This window comes from Kickxella alabastrina, assembly GCF_025024165.1.
Source record: "Kickxella alabastrina strain RSA 675 chromosome Unknown BX661scaffold_9, whole genome shotgun sequence".
NCBI classification, from domain to species: domain Eukaryota; kingdom Fungi; phylum Kickxellomycota; class Kickxellomycetes; order Kickxellales; family Kickxellaceae; genus Kickxella; species Kickxella alabastrina.
In genome coordinates, this window is record NW_026251480.1 from 259,632 (window position 1) to 277,282 (window position 17,651).

Genomic DNA, 17,651 nt, shown 5'->3' on the forward strand with positions numbered 1-17,651 from the left:
CGCAACGCGAACCCCAATATTACCGGGGCGGCTGTGCTTAAAAACGACGAGATTTTTGGGCGGCTAAAGGCGTTCAAGAGTCTGCCGCAGGTTCAGTCGGTGCTGGGAACCGGCGAGCTTTTCATGGCCAAGTTTGACATCCAGAGCGCGTTCGACACGGTGAACCAGTCCAAGCTGATAGCGCTCCTGCGCGATTGCCCAGTGCTTGACAACAGGGCATACATGGTCTACCGCCATTGGGCTGTGTCTCTGACAAGCGATTCGATTAAAAAGTATGCCCGCCACGCGTTGCCGCTGCCAGAGGCAGAGTCATTTGGTGCAGCGGTGCACAATCTTTCCAAGCAATCCAGGCAGCAGGTATATGGCGACTGGTCGGGAAGCAAGCCAGTCCACATGGAGGGGATAGTCAGCCAGGTCGTGGACCACATTCACAACAACGTTGTCCGCACGCCATTGGGGCTGCTGCACCAGTACGTGGGCATCCCACAGGGGTCGGTCATGTCGTCGCTGCTGTGCAACTTCTTCTATGGCCAGCTTGAGCGTGAGCACCTGTCGCTGATCGTCGACCCGTCGCGCACTCTCCTGGTGCGCATGGTGGACGACTTTTTTGTTGTTTCCACCAGCCGCGACCAGATTATGTCGGTACTTGAGCGCATGTCCTTAGGCGTAGCGGAGTATGGATGCAGGCTGAATGGGCCCAAGACATTGGTCAACTTCAACGCCGTCATTGGCAGGCAAGTCCTTAATCGCACGACCTCGTCGAATTTCCCCTGGTGCGGCAAGCTGATCAATGACAGGACGCTCGATGTCATGATCGATTATGCACCGTTGGCGCTCATGGACAGTGTCGAGCAGAACGTGAGTATTAATACCAGCAGCGTGAACGGATGCATGCTGCGGCACCGCATGCTCGGCGTGGTGCGCTCACGCATAGGCAAGCTGTTTTTAGATGGCAGCCTCAATTCTGGGCCCACGGTGTCGCTCAACCTCTACCAGCACCTTGTGATCTGTGCCAAAAAGTTCCATGTCTTTCACCGGCGTATTCCGACGCGCAGCAGCCAGATGCAGCTCTTCGGTGTTATAAAAGAGACCACCGAGCTGGCATACATAATGATGCGATCTGTATGCAGCAACAGTGGCATTTCGGCCACAGACATGACATGGCTGGCCATGCATGCCTTTAAAACGGTTCTGTTGCGGAAACGCTCCCGCTACACGCATCTTCTTCAGAACATAAATTACATACTAGCCTTGCCAAAGTTCGATCAGCCGAGCTTGCGATTCAATGACACTGTGAAATCGCCGCTGAACAAAGTCGTGCTTTCGATTAAATACTAGCTACTGCGCAATCCCTCTTCTTTTTTGGTGTATAAGGATACCTTTATAAGTACATGCCAGCATTATTTTAACCCCGACAGGAAAAATTAACATGCACCAAATGTCTTGATAAAATAACAATACTAAAATTAACAGCTCTTTTTTCATGTATAATTTCATGTTCTTTTCGCGTGCAGTCAGGAAGAGACTTCCAAGAAGTTGTGAGCAAATAAAATTATTTCAAAAAGAAAAATTGCAGCCAGTCGATTCTCCTTGTTTCTTCCAGTCATGATATAATTTTTTCTCTTTTTTCTCTTTTTCTTTTCTCTTTTTCAATTCTCTTTTTTTACTCTTCACTCGCATTTTGACATGACACTAAATTCAAAATCTGGCGAAACAGCAGAGCAATTCAAACAAGCGCAGGAGCAATATCAGGAGCAAGAGTCTCTGCTGCCCTTGCAGCCATCAACATTACCACTAGCAGCGCCAGCCAAGGACAATGCTGACCCTGCGACATTGCAGCTCCACCAAAGGCATCCCTCCGGAGGAAACATCAAGAGGATTCTCCATGCTGTCAGCGACCGCACATTTCGTTCTGGCGACCGCGACCGCGACAGCCACAAACAGTCACGCCACAGCAGGGGGTCGTTGGGCAGTATATTCCAGTGGCCCACCCAGGGGAGCCTTTCTTCAGCTTTGTTTGGCAATACCTCCACTGATAGCACCCCATTAGCTCGGGCGACAGGCCTGAAAATATTTTCGACAAGGACACAGCCAGGGCGCACGAGCGCGGCGAGTATAGTGCTGATGCCAATGGATTGCCACCGACAGCGAGCGTGCAGCACGCTATCGATGGCGACTCGCAAGTCTTTTTTGCGCGTGACGAAGGCGATTCGAATGTAGCTGGCGCGCCGGTTGCTTCCGAAATGCCTAAATTAACAGCACGAGCAACCACATTCACAGCTCAATATAAAGCAGAGCCAGTGCCAGGCATGTGGGAGGGCGGGAATTCGGCTAAAGCCAAGGCGCGCGAGCAAGATCCAATTACTCTGGCTCATAAAAACATGCCACTAGAGCCTGAAGAGTGCGTACGGCCAGAAATGCCATGGGTGGTCGAGCAATTGAAGCTGGGCGAAAAGCCCTTTTCCAATTTATTTGAAGATGACACTAATGATGCAGCTGTCGAAGACAACAGCGATGACCGCTACGCCAGCGCCCATTTAGAGAGAAAGCGCAAGCGCAAGCTGGCGTTTGAGGTGTTGAAGCGGCGAGTGAGCGAGGCGCGGATCGGCATTCCTCGCGAGCTGCCTGCGCCAACCATTGAATCCTTCCGACGGGAGGACGGCACTGTCGATTACACCCGCTACGGATGCAGTCTGGTCAAGCATTTGGCTGAAACGCGATTTAGCCACAAATTGGACTATCGCCACGACCCGCGGGACCCATGCAAACTCGACAAATTCATCACTACGCTGCACCGGCTGGTCGAGGTGTCGGCGCCATACCAGCGGTTCCTTGTTTGGCTGTACAGGCTCGCGCGCTGGGACAACCCCCGCCTGTCGTTGTGGTGGTGCAGCGTGTACTTTTTGTTGCTCTACTTGGGCATGGTATCTGCGGCGCTGTGGGTGACGCCTGTGTTTGTCACGGCATACTATCGCCTGCGACCGAGCCATGCGTACAGCTGGCTTGGCTTTGAGCGCCCCGAGACCAGTATTATCCCGAGCAAAGTTCTTGAGGACGCCTCAACGGCACAATCGGAAAAGGCCTGATAGCCAACCACATGTGGGACATTTGGCGTGAGACGCTGGGCGCGCCTGTGCACATGTATCTGGCCGACTTGGCCGACTCTATGGAGCGAGCCAAAAACTGCGTAACTTGGAAGCGCCCCTGGGCCTCCCGGGCAGTGATGCTTGTGCTGACAACCATGGCCATATTTTCGTATGTCGTGCCTGCAATTGTATTTCAGAGACTCTTTGGAATTTGCATCGGCGTGCAATTTTTCTTTCTGGCACCGCTTCAGCTGAGGTACCAGCGGTACCGGCGGATGGTGTGGGTCGTCGACTGCCTCCTGTGGCACTGCCCAACGGATGTGGAGCTGGCGGCAGATACTCTCTACACGAAAAAACTTTGCCGCAAGTCTAGCTATGCCTCCGAACCAAAGGATGGTGGCGATGAAAACACCACTGCAAAATCAAAGACGGGGCCGACGACGTACCTGCGCACAGTGGTTGCCGACATGGTCTACGCATACAACCCGCTATCCAGAAAGCAGCGTCTGCCGATCACCATTCTCCAGACAGCATCCTCAACATCGCTGGACCGCCTTGTCGACGAAACTGAAGACGCCGGTGACATCAGCGCCGTTCATGAGGCGCTGTTGGCTGGCAAACGACTGGGGAGGAAGTTTTTCCATGGCTCTGGTGTTGTTGGCACAGATGACGACCGTTATACAGGCCTGGGAGGCGATGCTATCGGCGGCGGCGACAACGACAACAGCAGCCTATGCTTGCCTTCGATGATGGGCCTGGCAGAGGAGCGGGAGTGGATGAGAAAGAACAATCTATTCAAGCCTGTTAGTCGCACATACTCCGTAGAGAGCTTACTCAGTATGTACAAGGGGGACATTGCCACTAGCCCGATCGATCTTCAGCACACCAGGAAGTTGTCAGATGCGAGTGTCTCTAGCATACCCGCTGACAACCAGCCCACAGCACATATGGCTGCTTTTTCAGAACCCGGCCTGACTGCCACCAACAGCAGCAGTCATTCGCACGAGGGCGGCATTCACAGCATTGGTCGCGTATTGCTGGCTCGAGCAAAGGGTCAGCTCTCGTCAAAGTTCAAACGGACACAAGACCAGGATGCCAACTCCTTCAAAGCTGGGCATCTGCCCGGTCCAGTGGAGAGACCCACTTTGCGGCATTCACTGGCGATTTCTTCAGATAACATGGCTGGCGACAAAAAGCGCCAGACATTATCAATGATGGACTTTACAGGGCTGGGCTTTGACGGTCCCATTGCAGGCGGCAGCGATGTTGACGAAATTTCCAGCGACAACGCCAGCAGCAACACTGATAAACACGGCGCCGAAGCCAGCGGCAACATCCAAAATCTGAAGAGCAAGAATTTCACAGAGCTGTCCTCCGACGGATCCAAGGGCGGGGGATATGCCGAGGAACTTTTTGGCAGCCTTGCCAACAACACAGACTCGAGCAGCTTGGAGCTAACCCACGAGGCGAATGACCTCAATGCACTTCGAAACAAGGACGCGCTGTCAACAGGCCACGGTGTCGATCTTCACTCGCTCTATGCGTTCCGCTGCATTCACAACGGCAAGTATGGTACGCTGTTTGTAACAGCTGACCGATTCGTGTTTCGTAGGTCGCGAATCATGGGTGGGCGCCGCTCGAGCGTTTCGAGCTATCTGCTCAGCAGCGTCGTGGCAATTCGCAAGTCGACTGGGCACTTTGGCAAGTCCCACGGCATTCAGATTCTTCTCAACGACGGCGTGCCGTACTACTTCTACGGTCTGCCAAGCGCGACGATGCCTTTGGCTTTTTATTGGTGCGCTGTGGAAACAGCCATGCATACTAAAAATTAATTGTCAATAAAATGCGTGACATGTTTAGTCCATTTATGAGAAGAGCTGTAATGTGGCGCGGTGCAGTGCATCGTGTGTTTGGTTTGGTTTGGTTTGTTACATATGTGCGTGCCACTTCGGTCTTGTATGTTCGAATCGTTGGTAAAATTGAACAAGGCACATGTGTTGATGCTTCCTGGACCGCCACAACTCCCGATTCATCCTTATTGCAAAAATATGCAATGTAAGTTTGGCGGTTCCAGACTCGCAATGTGCGGCCAATCTTATGAACACTCTGCGCATATGTCGATGACATTTGTCTGTATGTGTACATCCCATGTTTAATCCAGGCAAGTGCATCTATTTACTTGGTCGGTTCGGTCAGCTCAAGGCTCAGTAAATTTTTCTTCTTCCATATGAAAATAGTAGCCGGGGGGTTTTTTTCTGGCTGGCTGCTGCCAAACTGCACGAAAAAATAAAAGCACCACCTTCTTTTCCCTCTCAACTCCTCTTTTTGTTATTCTAAATTTGCACTGTTTATTTTTTCTTACACTTTCCCTGCTTGACAGCCCGGCATAGTTCCTTATTGCATCGTCTGCATCAGCCAGCACTGCAACACGCTTTTTATTTTTTTATATTTTTACTTTGCCCTATTTTCTTTAAGAACCCTCATATAACCCCTCACACACACGCACATAAGCACGCACATACACAGCCCTTAGAAGCTTTGAATTCTACAACTCTAGTATGCCAATGGGTGAACCTTTTAAAGAGCCGCGTTATGCCAAGCTTGATAAGGTTGGCGAGGGCACATATGGCGTGGTGTACAAAGCTCGCGATTTGAAAGAGGGAGGAATTGTCGCAATGAAGAAAATTCGTTTGGAGGGCGACGACGAGGGCGTCCCTTCAACGGCTATCCGGGAGATATCCTTGCTCAAGGAGCTGCAGCACGATAATATTGTCAGGTAAATTACAGCTGCCTTGGGTACTGGAAGGGTCAATGTTTTGCGCCTTTTTTATTGTAAACAACCTTGGGCGGGCAAGTCGAGCATTTACGTTGATTTGTTAACAATTGGTGATTGTTGTGCTTGATTTTCGTAATTAGCCATCATCCTCCCAAATGTTTGATCGTGTGATCACTGTCTAGTAGTAATCAATTGCTGTTGCTTAATTCGCCTGCCTACCTGCTTGTTTGATTTATTTTTATTTGCGCATGTAGGCTGCTGGATATCGTCTACGATGACTACAAGCTGTACTTGGTCTTTGAGTTTTTAGATCTCGATTTGAAAAAATACATGGACAGCGTGGGTCCCGCAGGTCTTTCGCCCGTACAAGTGAAGGTACATAGCGGTTGCCAGCATGTTTTATTGCTTTCCATGCAACTGGCCGCCCTTGTTTGGTTTTATGTCTTACTCACTAACATTATATGTACATGTGTGTGTGTTTTTTAATTCTTGAACTGTAGAGTTATATGCACCAGCTTGTTAAGGGCATTGCATTCTGCCATACTCACCGTACTCTGCATCGCGATCTCAAGCCGCAGAATCTGCTGATTGATCAGAACGGCATGCTCAAAATTGCCGATTTCGGACTCGGACGGGCCATTGGCGTGCCTCTGCGTGTGTATACCCACGAGGTTGTGACACTGTGGTACAGGGCGCCCGAGATTCTAATGGGCTCGCGCCAATACTCCCTTGCAATGGACATGTGGTCGATCGGCTGCATCTTTGCCGAGATGGTGCGGCGCAGGCCTCTGTTCCCCGGCGACTCTGAAATCGACGAGATTTTCAAGATTTTCCGCATTCTGGGCACGCCCACTGATAAGGTGTGGCCCGGCGTTTCTATGCTGCCTGACTACAAGCCAAGCTTTCCCAAATGGCAGGCCAAGGATCTGGCAGAACTCCTTCCGGGGTTAGATGCCGATGGAATCAATCTCCTTAAGCGCATGCTGATATACGACCCCACACGTCGCATATCTGCCAAGCAAGCGCTGGCACACCCTTACTTCAACGACATCAAGAAGTAGGCGGCTATTCATGAACCATGCTCTTGAACCTTCATATTTCTATTTAGTATAGAAAACGACCTTATTTTTTTATTTTTTATGCATGATGCTTGGACCTTCTGCTGTGTTATATTTGTCTTAAATTGCACCTTACTTTTTTTGCAAGCAACGCCGCATCAGATACTGTAATCACAAAACGATGACAGTGTGCATCGGAAGATCGCAGTGACTGAAGCCACACTCGTATTGTTGGGGGGACAGTCCATGGCTGATCGCGGTTCTCCGTCCGCCAATAGGGCTGCCATCTGATAAGATGTAATAAGAGTAACCAATAACCTTCATTTCAGCGCGCTTTACGACGAATTATCTGTATTGCGCCCAAGTGTTTGCAAAAGCGTAAACCTTTGGATTTTTTATCCGCCGGTCGCGGAACCCAATATTAAACCGTTCCTCAAAAATTTGACATTCACCTTGTATGCCCAGATAAAAAGTTGGAATATAAAAGGCAGACCAAAAGCGCTGCTATGTTATTTTTTTAAGCTTTTCACCTACATTTTTATCTTGGCCCATTTAAGCTGACACTTTATTAATTTTTCCCTTTCATTTTAATTTGCACTTTTCAAATTTACAAGCATAAAACCATATAAAACGATTAAACTCGATCTTCGAAGCAATGGCGCATAGAAATATCGACACCGAGTCTGACTCAACCAACCTCTCCAACTTACCGTCTCTGATACTGGCAAACATATTCGCGCATTCCGACCCAAGCAGGTGGTGGGCCCTTGGTAACACAAAATTTTGCTCCATCATCGACACGACGTCGTTTCGCTGCTCGTGGGTATTCCATCTGGCCAACAACTGCAATATTGCAGCAAAACACATCACTTGTATTGAAGATATAGCCGACATTTGTGACAGCACGCTGCGCCCGATCAGCGATTTGGTTGGATCTGACTCGTGGTTATCGGAGGTTTTTGTTCACGCGCTCAATGCTCATCGCCCGCGTCTTCTCAGGGCACTGGCGCCAGGCTTGCTTTGGACGGCGATCCTCTCCAGAAAGCAAAAAGTAGCATACCTTGTTGCTCAGTGCTCGGATGTCAAGCTAGATATTCTTGAGGGCAAGTTTCTCCGTGATCTACTTGTGCAACAGCCATCACTGTGGGTGCTTGAACTGTTTGCAACTAATTGTTCAGACATTTCAAAGTTTAGCGGCCGCGACAACTGCTTTGATATGGCACTTATGGTGGACTGGGTGCTGACCAGCCGTGTTGGCTTGCTTGGATTTTTGGCAGATCACAATCTTGAGATTCCTGTCCGGTCGCTGATAGAATATGCGCTCGGCGCATCGACGCCGGCGACGGTTGAGCTTTTAATGCGCTGTAGTGCCGGCCAGCGCAACGAGCTCTCGTGGAACGATCTTCTACTGATGGCGAGCGCGGAAGCTTCCACGCGGGCGGATGTTTTTGAGCTTGTGGTCAACAAGACCGAGCCCAGTATTGTTTGGGCGTTCGCCGCCTCTTGTCTGGCAGCGCACGCATTGCTGGACAATTGTGCGTATCAAAAGTTTTCGGTTCTGCGCGGCCTGCCCAATGCAGAGTTATGGATAGTCAGGTCCATTGGTGGGCAGACGCCAATTCAGCGCGTGTGCGAAAAGCTGACATTCGAGAACCTCACCTCATTGACGCCGTTTATCCGCGACTACCTTGATTTGGGAGTCTCGGCAGTTGATATGCCAAGCATCGTCGCCGCACTTTGCCATTAGCGTTTTTCACGCTTCTGTCGATCATACCATTTAATTTTGACTCGCAAAGCCTGATAAAAGGCATATGAGATTTGCCATTTCGGGTGAGGGGGAAGAAAAGCCTAACCTTCGGAGACAGATAACGCATTGCATGTGACAGGTATTTTGTCTTATTTGCGCGATGCAGGCGAGCTCTTGTGCGCACGGGTCATCGCGTTATCTTGGCAGACTGGATTGTACGAGTATAAAACGTGAGCAAACGAAGCTCGGCCGTTCCCAGACTTGGAATCAAAACTCTTTTGCGCGCATTGCTCACTATACTATTTTTTTAATTTACTTTCTTAATTGCTGCTGTTTTTTATTTCTTAAAATTTTAATACATATTGCAAAATTATTTTCACCGTTAAATACTGTGCAAAAAATGTCTTTTGTTCCTACCGTCACAGACATCGGCTCTATCTACAGCCTCGAGGTGGAGGCTCAGTCCAAGCGCTACGCCCAGCTGGCCAAGTCGTTTGAGGAGCTCTATGGATCCAAGCCTGAATTTACTGCTCGCGCGCCCGGGCGCGTTAATATCATTGGCGAGCACATCGATTACTGCGGCTTCCCGGTCTTCCCGATGGCGATTGCGCCCGACACCCTGATCGCCGTCCGGGCCAACGGAACTGATCGCGTTCGTGTGGCCAATGTCAACGCAGACAAGTATCCCGCTCGCGATTTTTCCGCCTCTGGTGATGTATTCGATATCGACTCGGCGCTTCACGAGTGGTCCAACTATTTCAAGTGCGGATACCGCGGCGTGTTCGACCATTTGGGACGCAAGGACGGAAAGGGCTTTGACGCCCTGCTCGACGGCACAGTGCCTGCCGGAAGTGGCCTTTCATCGTCGGCGGCATTTGTATGTGCGACAGAGCTGGCCGTCCAGCGCATCAATGGCTTTGAACTGACGCAGTCAGAGCTGGCTTCGATTGCAGCCAGCTCCGAATGCCATGTTGGTGTGAACTCGGGTGGCATGGACCAGACAGCCAGCATCATGGGCCAGCAGGGATCGGCGCTGTTTATTGAGTTCCACCCTGAGTTGCGCACCACTCCAGTCAGGTTCCCCAGCGTCAGCCCGTCGATAGCGTTTGTCATCGCCAACACACTGGTTGTCTCTGACAAGCATGTGACTGCGCCCGTCTGCTACAACCTGCGCGTGGTCGAGACCCGCGTTGGCGCGCTGATTCTGGCAAAGCACCTGGGCATCTCCGAACGCCCGGCATGCAAGGATGTTGACCCCCTGACATTCAAGATCGTCATGGGCGAATACTTTGCCGACCAAGCTGATAGCGGCAAGGATGAGGTCCAGGTTTGGATTGACCGCCTGTCTTTCATGCTAGAGGAGTCCAAGAAGGCGTTTGGCAGCCAGCCTGATGGCTATACCCGCGAGAGTATGGCAGCTGCGCTCGACATCTCGCCGGAGGCTCTGAGTATCAAGGTGCACGAGAACCAGTTCCCGGTGCGCGCCGACAAGTTCCAGCTGCTGAACCGCGCTCTGCACGCGTTCTCCGAGACACTGCGTGTTGTCAAGTTCCGGCAGATCTGCGAGCAGCCCTCGGGCGATGTGGCAAGGGCTCTGGGAGACCTGATGAACGATAGTCAAGATAGTTGCCGCGACTTGTTTGAGTGCAGCTGTCCGGAGCTTGACGAAATATGTGCTATTGCCCGTCGCGCCGGCTCATTCGGCTCGCGCCTGACGGGTGCTGGGTGGGGCGGCTGCTCAGTCCATGTGGTGCCCGGCGACAAGGTTGAGGAGGTGAATAAGGCGCTGGCAGAGGAGTACTACGCCAAGCGCTTCCCCGAACTCACCAAGGAGCAGCTCGACGACGCGCTGTTTGCCACAGCGCCCGGATGCGGCGCCTGCTATTACAACGAGGCTTGATTAAATTAATTATTAGTTTTCAGACATAATCGAATCAAGTATATTTCAAATCAGCAATGCTTTATCGATGACTTGTCCGCATGCCACACTGCGTATTGCCGATTTCAAGGCCATGTTATAAGTATACAGATGACGACCGGACAGGCCAAAATGAAATCAAAACCAGCAAACACGGAAGGGATTTCGACCACAGTTCAAAAGTTTATAAATAACAAAAACAAATATTGAGATTACAAGCAGTGTTGGATTTGCGTATCTCGAGAGTGTTTGTGGAGTGAGAAAATGGAGACAGACGCAGCAATGATTTTTTGAATCTAAAAATGGACATGTCCAAAAATAAGCGCATCAAACATTTGATGAAGACCGTCGTCATCCCTCCTCCATTTGGCATTTTTTGGTAACTGGCCGATTCAGATAAAGAAAAATCTGGTTTACTTGCGCGCAGGATCCCGCACATCTTGAAGCCAAAGTGATGTATTCCATTTGCGGCAGATTCGTTCGAGTTTGCATCGTTATTTTTGTATTGTATTGTATTGTATTGTATTGTTTTTTATTTTGCAGGTACGAGTTGGGCTCATTGTAATATTTTCTTTAGTGCTGAAAATTGCACCTTGAACAAAAGGGGGCCCAAGAGTGCGACATTGGAGCAGGGGATAAAAGCGGGGGATAAGAAATCTTCGTCTCATTTTGAAATTAAGGCCCGGGAACTGAGTAATAATTATATTTAGCCCGAGTATGTTACTGCTGTGTTGTATAAAAAAATATATTTTCCGAAAAAACAGCCAAATTGTTGCTCAGATGCGCAGACGGGCGTTTTTGATGGTAAAACAGAATGACTTTTTTATCAATGATGTTCGTTACTGCAGTGGCAGTCGTCTCAGTTGTTGCGTTACTATTTGCTGAGTGCGGGGAAATGTACGTTTGGTCTGGTCTGCTACTATTATATCTCCTCTCCTGCCATGCTTTTTTAAAAGTAAATATGGCGGTTTATGTTCGTCCGCCCACCCGCATGCCTTAATTTGCTATTTTTCGACTTGTCGTGTCCTGTCCTGTCTCAATTCGCCTCGTTTCGCTGCTGATGCAGCAGCAGCAGGAGCAGCAGCGGAGGCAGGTCTGCCCTTAACATTTTTCTGGTATTGATTTCCACCCCCCTTATTTCTTTCTTTCATCATCTCTCTGCGCTTGTGATATTCCTCGAACCCGAGCCCCTTTTTCCGAGACCAAGCTTGTAATTTTTTTATTTTGTCCACCCTGACCACTCTTGCTTTCACACACCTTTTTTATTTTCCTCAGGCATTCGCCATTTGTTATTTTTTACTTTAAATTGTTTTCACGCTTATTTTAAATTTTACACTCCTCTGCGCATTTTACACCCGGCTTTTTAATATCTTTCCCCTGTGCACGCCGCAGCACACACATACACACTCCTGTTGCTATAATACGGCTAAAAGACACCCCACTTATAGTGGCAAACCCTGGCGCGAATAACGAGATAGAAGTATTGTGGCTCGACCCTTGTTCTATCCCCACCACTCTTACACCCGCCCCTCATACTTTCATATTTTGACTGTTTTTTCCTTTTCTGCTTGTTCTTATTGCATACATTACACATCACGGCACATTTTACAGCGCGCAGCAACTCCAATACAAGGAATGCTCAAGGCATTTTCAAAAGTCTTTCACAAGTCGGTTAGCTCGCCCGAAGAGCAGACAAAACACGGCCCGACAAACACCCAGGTGGTCGGTGCACATCAGTCGACTGCGCAACAAACCACAAAGAAGACCTCGGATGCGCACCAGACAGCCGGGTTTCTTGTCGACAGTGCAGTCAGCAGGGGTGGCGATGGCATTGGTCTGAGCACTCCATGTAGAAATGGGGGTGACGGTGGTCAGGGTCGGCCATACGCGCAGGGGGTCAATGCACGGCACACTAACGAGGCCTTTGGGCGGGCGCCAACACAGCAGCATGTTCAGCCGCGTCTCCATATGAAGCCCCCCGCCCAGGGTGTCGACGGGAGACTCCCATTGACGAACGACAACCTCGAATGGCATTTGCGCATGGTAAGTCATCACAATCCTTCCCGCGGGTTTACCATTAAACCTATATCTGTTTGTATATTTGCCAGTGACCCTCTAAGCCGAAACAAGCTATTTGTGTTGGCGAGTGTTCTTGGCAAATATGTGTGTGCCTTGGGCTATACCAAGCAACAGTGAATGAGGAAAAGTAATTTTTTTGTCATGTCTAGCTTTCTAATTTTTTGGAGCAAACCCACTGGCAATCTGTAACTGGTGGCTGTTTTCTGAACTGTTTTTTACTTTGACACATCCATTCTATCGTCTCCTTTAAGGGCGTAATGTTATCGAGTGCGCATTCCAGCACACTAGTGCCCCAGGGCCAGTTACAAGTCAGTCATTTCTTTTGTTATTTCTTGACATGAACACTCAAAAAATACACCCTGCGAATAATAGTCAGGTGGAGAATGTGGTTGCTTTTTTAAAACTACCAATCCAAACAGCGGGAATTGTCGTTTCATATATCTAGCTTATGCCTCGCCCGCATTGTCTTTACACATTGTATTTAAGCATACCCCCTTTCTTTCATATGCAACATCTTGCATCCTTGTGCTTTTGGTATTGTAGATACCTCCTATGAAAGAGTCCAAATACGACCGGATTATGCGCTACGTCCAAGAGCAACAGCAGAATGTGGCTGCTGCCGCTGACTTGGCGATGCAGCAGCAATCCCGCGATATCGACTCGTCCATGCTGATGGGTGGTCAGGTGGGCTGTGAGTACGGTGTGACTATCCCAGGCATGGAATATATGGATCCGTCATACAACTCGATTGATCACCAGATGGCAGCACAGCAGCAACAATACTATCAGCAACAGCAGCAACTTGTACATACTAGCATTGGTGTTCGCCCTTCATACGCCATACCTTTAGGGATTCCAAACGCTACATCTCCTGGAGCAAATGCTGCACACACACACGCACTTGACGTCGGCAAGCGTGAGATTATGCCAAGTAGTCATGCATTCTGGCCCGTAGGCAATATTGGCAGCAATCCTTCTCAGCACCAAATGCAATCACATGCGGGGTTTGGAATAGTGCCGCCGCCAGTTAATCACTCAAACACGAACAACACTGCAGCTTCTGGCCAGCGAGATTCCGAGCTGCAGCTTGCTGCGAGGAATGCTCACGAGGAGGACGACAACATGCCGCTGGCAGCATTCAACATTGGCGCCAGCCCGTGCCAACAGAACACGCTTTTGGAAATGCAGCCAGAAAGCCTGAACATCTTGGCCGGATCCAGCCTGGAGAAGTACATGAAGGGGCCGCTGGACGAGCCACTGCCGGCCCTGGTTTCGCCCATGAATCATGGTGCGCGCATGTCGATGATGAGCTTTGGCTCGAACATGGCAGTGCAGATGAATTCCGACATGCACGCCCTATCACGCTCGCACTCGCTGTCGAACCTACAGTCAAACTCGGTGTACGGCTCGCAATATAGGAACACGCCGATCGCACGCTCGCCGACAATCCATGACACCGGCGCGCAGCACATGTCTGCGCACTCGGGATCGGCCCAACAGCCGTTGTTCCTCTCAGCGCAGATCAACAAGCGGCAAAGTATGGATGCAGTTGCGGCGTATGCGCGGGACAGGGGGCTGAGCCATGCTCGCAGCGATGGCTATGGTCAGCCACCGGCAACCCTGGCTACCTTGGGTATCTCCATGAACAACGTAACTGACGTTCTTGGTCCTGATGCTATTGTCGAGAATGTGGGCGCTGGTGACGCCGACGATATCGGCGAGGGTGACACAAATGATGACGATGACAATGCGCCCTTGATGCTGCCGACCAAGCAGCAAGATCTGAAAGCAGACACGCATTGTATATTAGATTCCGTGTCCAGTGTAGCCCTGCGCGTCGTCAACCAAACAGACAGCTGCCGCAAGAGCGATCAATCGACGGGCGAAAAGGGTTCCGGCAACCGACAAAACCAACAGGCAGACAGGCTGGGCGCTTTGGATGAAACCAAAAACGAAGCCGATGAGGACGACAACCAGCCGCTCATGCAGCTGTCCAGAAAGCTGAGTGGCCTGCGCCCATCCTCATCTTCACCCGCAATGCGCCCGCCACAGCTTTTTGTCAACACTACCGTTCAGGTCCAAAAGACGGGTCGCAACGAAGAAGATGACGATGACCTGCCGTTGTCAGGCTTGCTGCTGAACCCAAATAGTGCCGATGACGAACCTGGGAATTTGCCCCTCCCAATGCCGCGCCGCCTTGCTGATCCTGATGCCGTGGCCAACATGGACGAGATGATCAACGAATCGGCAGCACCTCTGCGCCTCAGCATTGGTGATTGCCCCGAGTCGCCTATAGCTCTGCCCCGGGGTGCCGTGCGCAAGCACTCGCTGCTGGTCCGCTCGTCCGGGCCTGGGGGCGTGCGCTCGCATAACAAAGGCAGCGAGCGCGCCCCAACTGAGCAGTATACAGCCGAAAATATCTTGCTAGCAAGAAGACCGACCGCGTTGAAGATCCAACCTGTGATTCTCAGCAAGCGGCAATCGAAAATCTCCGCGTTTGCGCAGGGAATGCCAATTGCCGAGGCCAATGCCATCAGCGAAAGTGGCAGTGGCAGTAACAGTGGCAGCAAGAGTATCGATAACTGCCCTATTTCAGCCAATGTCACAGCGATTCGCCAGGATAATGGCTGGAGCAAAATGACCGACAACGAGTTCGTCGTGTCGGAGGAGGTTGGGCGGCCGTGGGCTATGCAGCAGCCATACAGCCCCTCAACATCCTCACAGAACAGTGCGCGTCGAACCCAGCGTGGCAGCACCCTTGGCCAAAAGCTGACGGACGAGCTACAGCAGCTGCGGGAGGGCCTTTCGCGGTCGCGATGGAACGATAAGGCCGAGCGGAAATCGTGGCAGCTCGGAGACGACATGCCGCCGGTAAAGCAGCCGTGGCTTCAGCACCACGAAAAAACACTTTCGGACCCGGCACTGTCGAGCTCGGTTGTGGGCGCAAATGCGATTGGAATGGCCACTGGTCGCACTCTTGGCGCCGCCTACCTTAATGACAGCGAGCCGTTGCAGCCGTCGTCCTGGTCGCATCTCGACAAACAGCGGCCCATGAGCACGCAGTACCACCAGGTATCGCGGTGGTTTTCCAAGGGCTCCGGCGCAAACGACGGCGGTGGCAACAGTCGCACCCAGAATGTTGAGCAGCAGCGGCCTTCTAAGGACGACACTGAGCGTGTCTCAACGTCCCCACAATCGACAAATTCGCTGTCTCTGTCGTCGCGCCTCAACAAGCACCTGGGAAAGCTCAAGCGGTCATTAAAGCCGGCCAGTGGTGCTGTGTAGATTATTATTTTCATGTGTATTTTAATCAGTACCTTTTTTGGGCACTCAAAAAATGATCTATTTAAGTTATCGCGAGTTCACATATGAGTTCACGTGGCACAAATAAGAATATTAACCATAAGCGGAAGGCAGCACATAATTGTAGTTGTGTGAGTATATAATCAGCCCGCACGCCCGCGCACTTTACTCAGTTTTGAATTTTTCTTTAAATCTGGCGCTGCGTCTCTCCTAATTTCGCGTGAACAAGCAAATCGCCTTTTACTATTTGCTTCCGTGGGAGGGACGCGCTATTAAGGCGTCTATTACCAATTTTTGGCAACCCCCATTCAACACCATCGTCCGCGAGGATGCTTGGTCTTAACACCAACACACCCACCACCCCCAACCAATTCAACAAAAAAAGAATAATCCATGTCACAGCTTCTGTGAAGCCGAAATGACCAGAACATTACGCTTTAGGTAACGTGTGGTGTCATATTTTTGGTTTCTCAAGAAGCCACACTGAATTACAGCCAATCGACACTCGTCGTCTTAACACGCGCGCGCAGAGGAGGGAATCTCTAGCGCGCATCCAATCTCAGCAATGTCAGCTTGCTTCCAAGATGTTCTTTCTGTCTCTCCGTCAAGTTCCCCTGCTCCGAGGAGCGAGATCCAGAAGAAAGCATAGTCATGTTCGCCTGCTTGCTGATGTCTCATCGACTTGTAATGATAGCCCTTTCTTGTCTCTGTTGAACTGTCTTTTTTCTTGAAACTTTGTGAAAATATCTTATTTTTATTCTTCTCTTTCTTTCTTTATTATTTATATTTTCATTGCTCAGATTCAACCTCTTTCATCTTACTAGTCGTGGGATTCTGTTTGACAATTCGTAAGTGCCTGACAGATTCACTCCAAACTATTCGACTCAACACACCCGCTTGGCAACGCAATTCAAGCTGCTTTATAACAGTGGCAAATGGCAACCGCAGCAAAAAGAGGGAAGGCAGCGGCACTGAGTCAAACGTAAATGCGAGCTGGCGCAGTAAGAGTAACCACTTTGCCACCTTTTTATTTGACCATTTATCGCTCGTATTGTTTGCGCGCCCGCACCCATGGCTTGTTGCCTTTGTCGCCTCTATTCTGAGCTGGCGGCTGCGAGTGCGCGCCGCCATGAAAAAATGGCATCACTGCTGGATGGGAATTGTGCGTGTTTACTATCACGGCAGATATAGACAGTAGCATATCACCAAACTAGCAAGAGGAACCTGGATGCTGTACTGTCTTGTCTGTATCGCTTTTCCTTCTCCACTCATATTTTTCTTATTATTCTTTGCACGCAACGCACCAAGAGGTCTTCTTCCACTTAGCTTACATTTTCATTTGCTTTTATTTGTTTGTTTGTTTTGACACTCCTCTCCGGCTGCCTCGGCAATTTTATTATTTATCTCCCAGTTATTCTGCCCAATTGCCTAGGTGTCGTGCGACCGCTGTCTGCCATCTGCCATCGGCTCTGTTCGCTTTTATTGTTGTCCTGCGAGCGAAAATTCGATTGATATTTTTTTCGCCCGCGCTCTCCATTTATTTTTGGGACTTGGCTCGTTGCCTCCGCCCGATATTGAAGTACTTTTTTGGCTGTGTATATTTGCATATTTGCACACTCCGTCCTCCCTCTCCTCTCTTTATTTTATTTTTCCTTTCCTTCTCCGCCTTTTCTTCGTCGTCGAT

General features: G+C 50.2%; 6 protein-coding genes across 6 annotated transcripts; all 6 read left to right on the plus strand.

Annotated features, from left to right (window-relative positions):
- The first annotated feature begins 2,659 nt into the window (after positions 1 to 2,659).
- On the plus strand, positions 2,660 to 5,152 carry BX661DRAFT_100217 (uncharacterized protein). Its single transcript, XM_051532379.1, has 2 exons — positions 2,660 to 4,108; positions 4,619 to 5,152. Exons 1-2 carry the CDS (start codon positions 3,098 to 3,100, stop codon positions 4,916 to 4,918), a joined length of 1,311 nt encoding a protein of 436 aa, XP_051392139.1. The 5' UTR covers positions 2,660 to 3,097; the 3' UTR covers positions 4,919 to 5,152.
- Positions 5,153 to 5,326: 174 nt separating this feature from the next.
- On the plus strand, positions 5,327 to 6,988 carry BX661DRAFT_181415 (kinase-like domain-containing protein). The gene is made up of 3 exons (XM_051535704.1): positions 5,327 to 5,862; positions 6,117 to 6,237; positions 6,363 to 6,988. The coding sequence occupies exons 1-3, from the start codon at positions 5,651 to 5,653 to the stop codon at positions 6,921 to 6,923; spliced, it is 894 nt and encodes a 297-aa protein (XP_051392140.1). The 5' UTR covers positions 5,327 to 5,650; the 3' UTR covers positions 6,924 to 6,988.
- Positions 6,989 to 7,575: 587 nt separating this feature from the next.
- BX661DRAFT_197912 (uncharacterized protein) lies at positions 7,576 to 8,667 on the plus strand (the record flags this gene model as incomplete). Its single annotated transcript, XM_051538180.1, has 1 exon — positions 7,576 to 8,667. The coding sequence occupies one exon, from the start codon at positions 7,576 to 7,578 to the stop codon at positions 8,665 to 8,667; it is 1,092 nt and encodes a 363-aa protein (XP_051392141.1).
- A 180-nt stretch (positions 8,668 to 8,847) lies between these two features.
- BX661DRAFT_181417 (ribosomal protein S5 domain 2-type protein) lies at positions 8,848 to 10,701 on the plus strand. The gene has a single exon (XM_051535705.1). It carries the CDS (start codon positions 9,068 to 9,070, stop codon positions 10,565 to 10,567), a length of 1,500 nt encoding a protein of 499 aa, XP_051392142.1. The 5' UTR covers positions 8,848 to 9,067; the 3' UTR covers positions 10,568 to 10,701.
- Positions 10,702 to 12,220: 1,519 nt separating this feature from the next.
- BX661DRAFT_197914 (uncharacterized protein) lies at positions 12,221 to 12,781 on the plus strand (the record flags this gene model as incomplete). Its single annotated transcript, XM_051538181.1, has 2 exons — positions 12,221 to 12,628; positions 12,773 to 12,781. 2 exons carry the CDS (start codon positions 12,221 to 12,223, stop codon positions 12,779 to 12,781), a joined length of 417 nt encoding a protein of 138 aa, XP_051392143.1.
- Positions 12,782 to 13,216: 435 nt separating this feature from the next.
- Positions 13,217 to 15,949, plus strand: BX661DRAFT_197915 (uncharacterized protein; the record flags this gene model as incomplete). The annotated part of the gene is made up of 1 exon (XM_051538182.1): positions 13,217 to 15,949. One exon carries the CDS (start codon positions 13,217 to 13,219, stop codon positions 15,947 to 15,949), a length of 2,733 nt encoding a protein of 910 aa, XP_051392144.1.
- Positions 15,950 to 17,651: the final 1,702 nt, after the last annotated feature.

Coding starts and splice junctions, on each gene's coding strand:
- BX661DRAFT_100217 (XM_051532379.1), top strand. CDS start 3,098: ATGTGGGACATTTGGCGTGAGACGCTGGGCGCGCCTGTGCACATGTAT. Junction 4,109..4,618: donor ACGAGGGCGGCATTCACAGC/ATTGGTCGCGTA, acceptor GTCGATCTTCAC/TCGCTCTATGCGTTCCGCTG.
- BX661DRAFT_181417 (XM_051535705.1), top strand. CDS start 9,068: ATGTCTTTTGTTCCTACCGTCACAGACATCGGCTCTATCTACAGCCTC.
- BX661DRAFT_181415 (XM_051535704.1), top strand. CDS start 5,651: ATGGGTGAACCTTTTAAAGAGCCGCGTTATGCCAAGCTTGATAAGGTT. Junction 5,863..6,116: donor CAGCACGATAATATTGTCAG/GTAAATTACAGC, acceptor TTGCGCATGTAG/GCTGCTGGATATCGTCTACG. Junction 6,238..6,362: donor TTTCGCCCGTACAAGTGAAG/GTACATAGCGGT, acceptor CTTGAACTGTAG/AGTTATATGCACCAGCTTGT.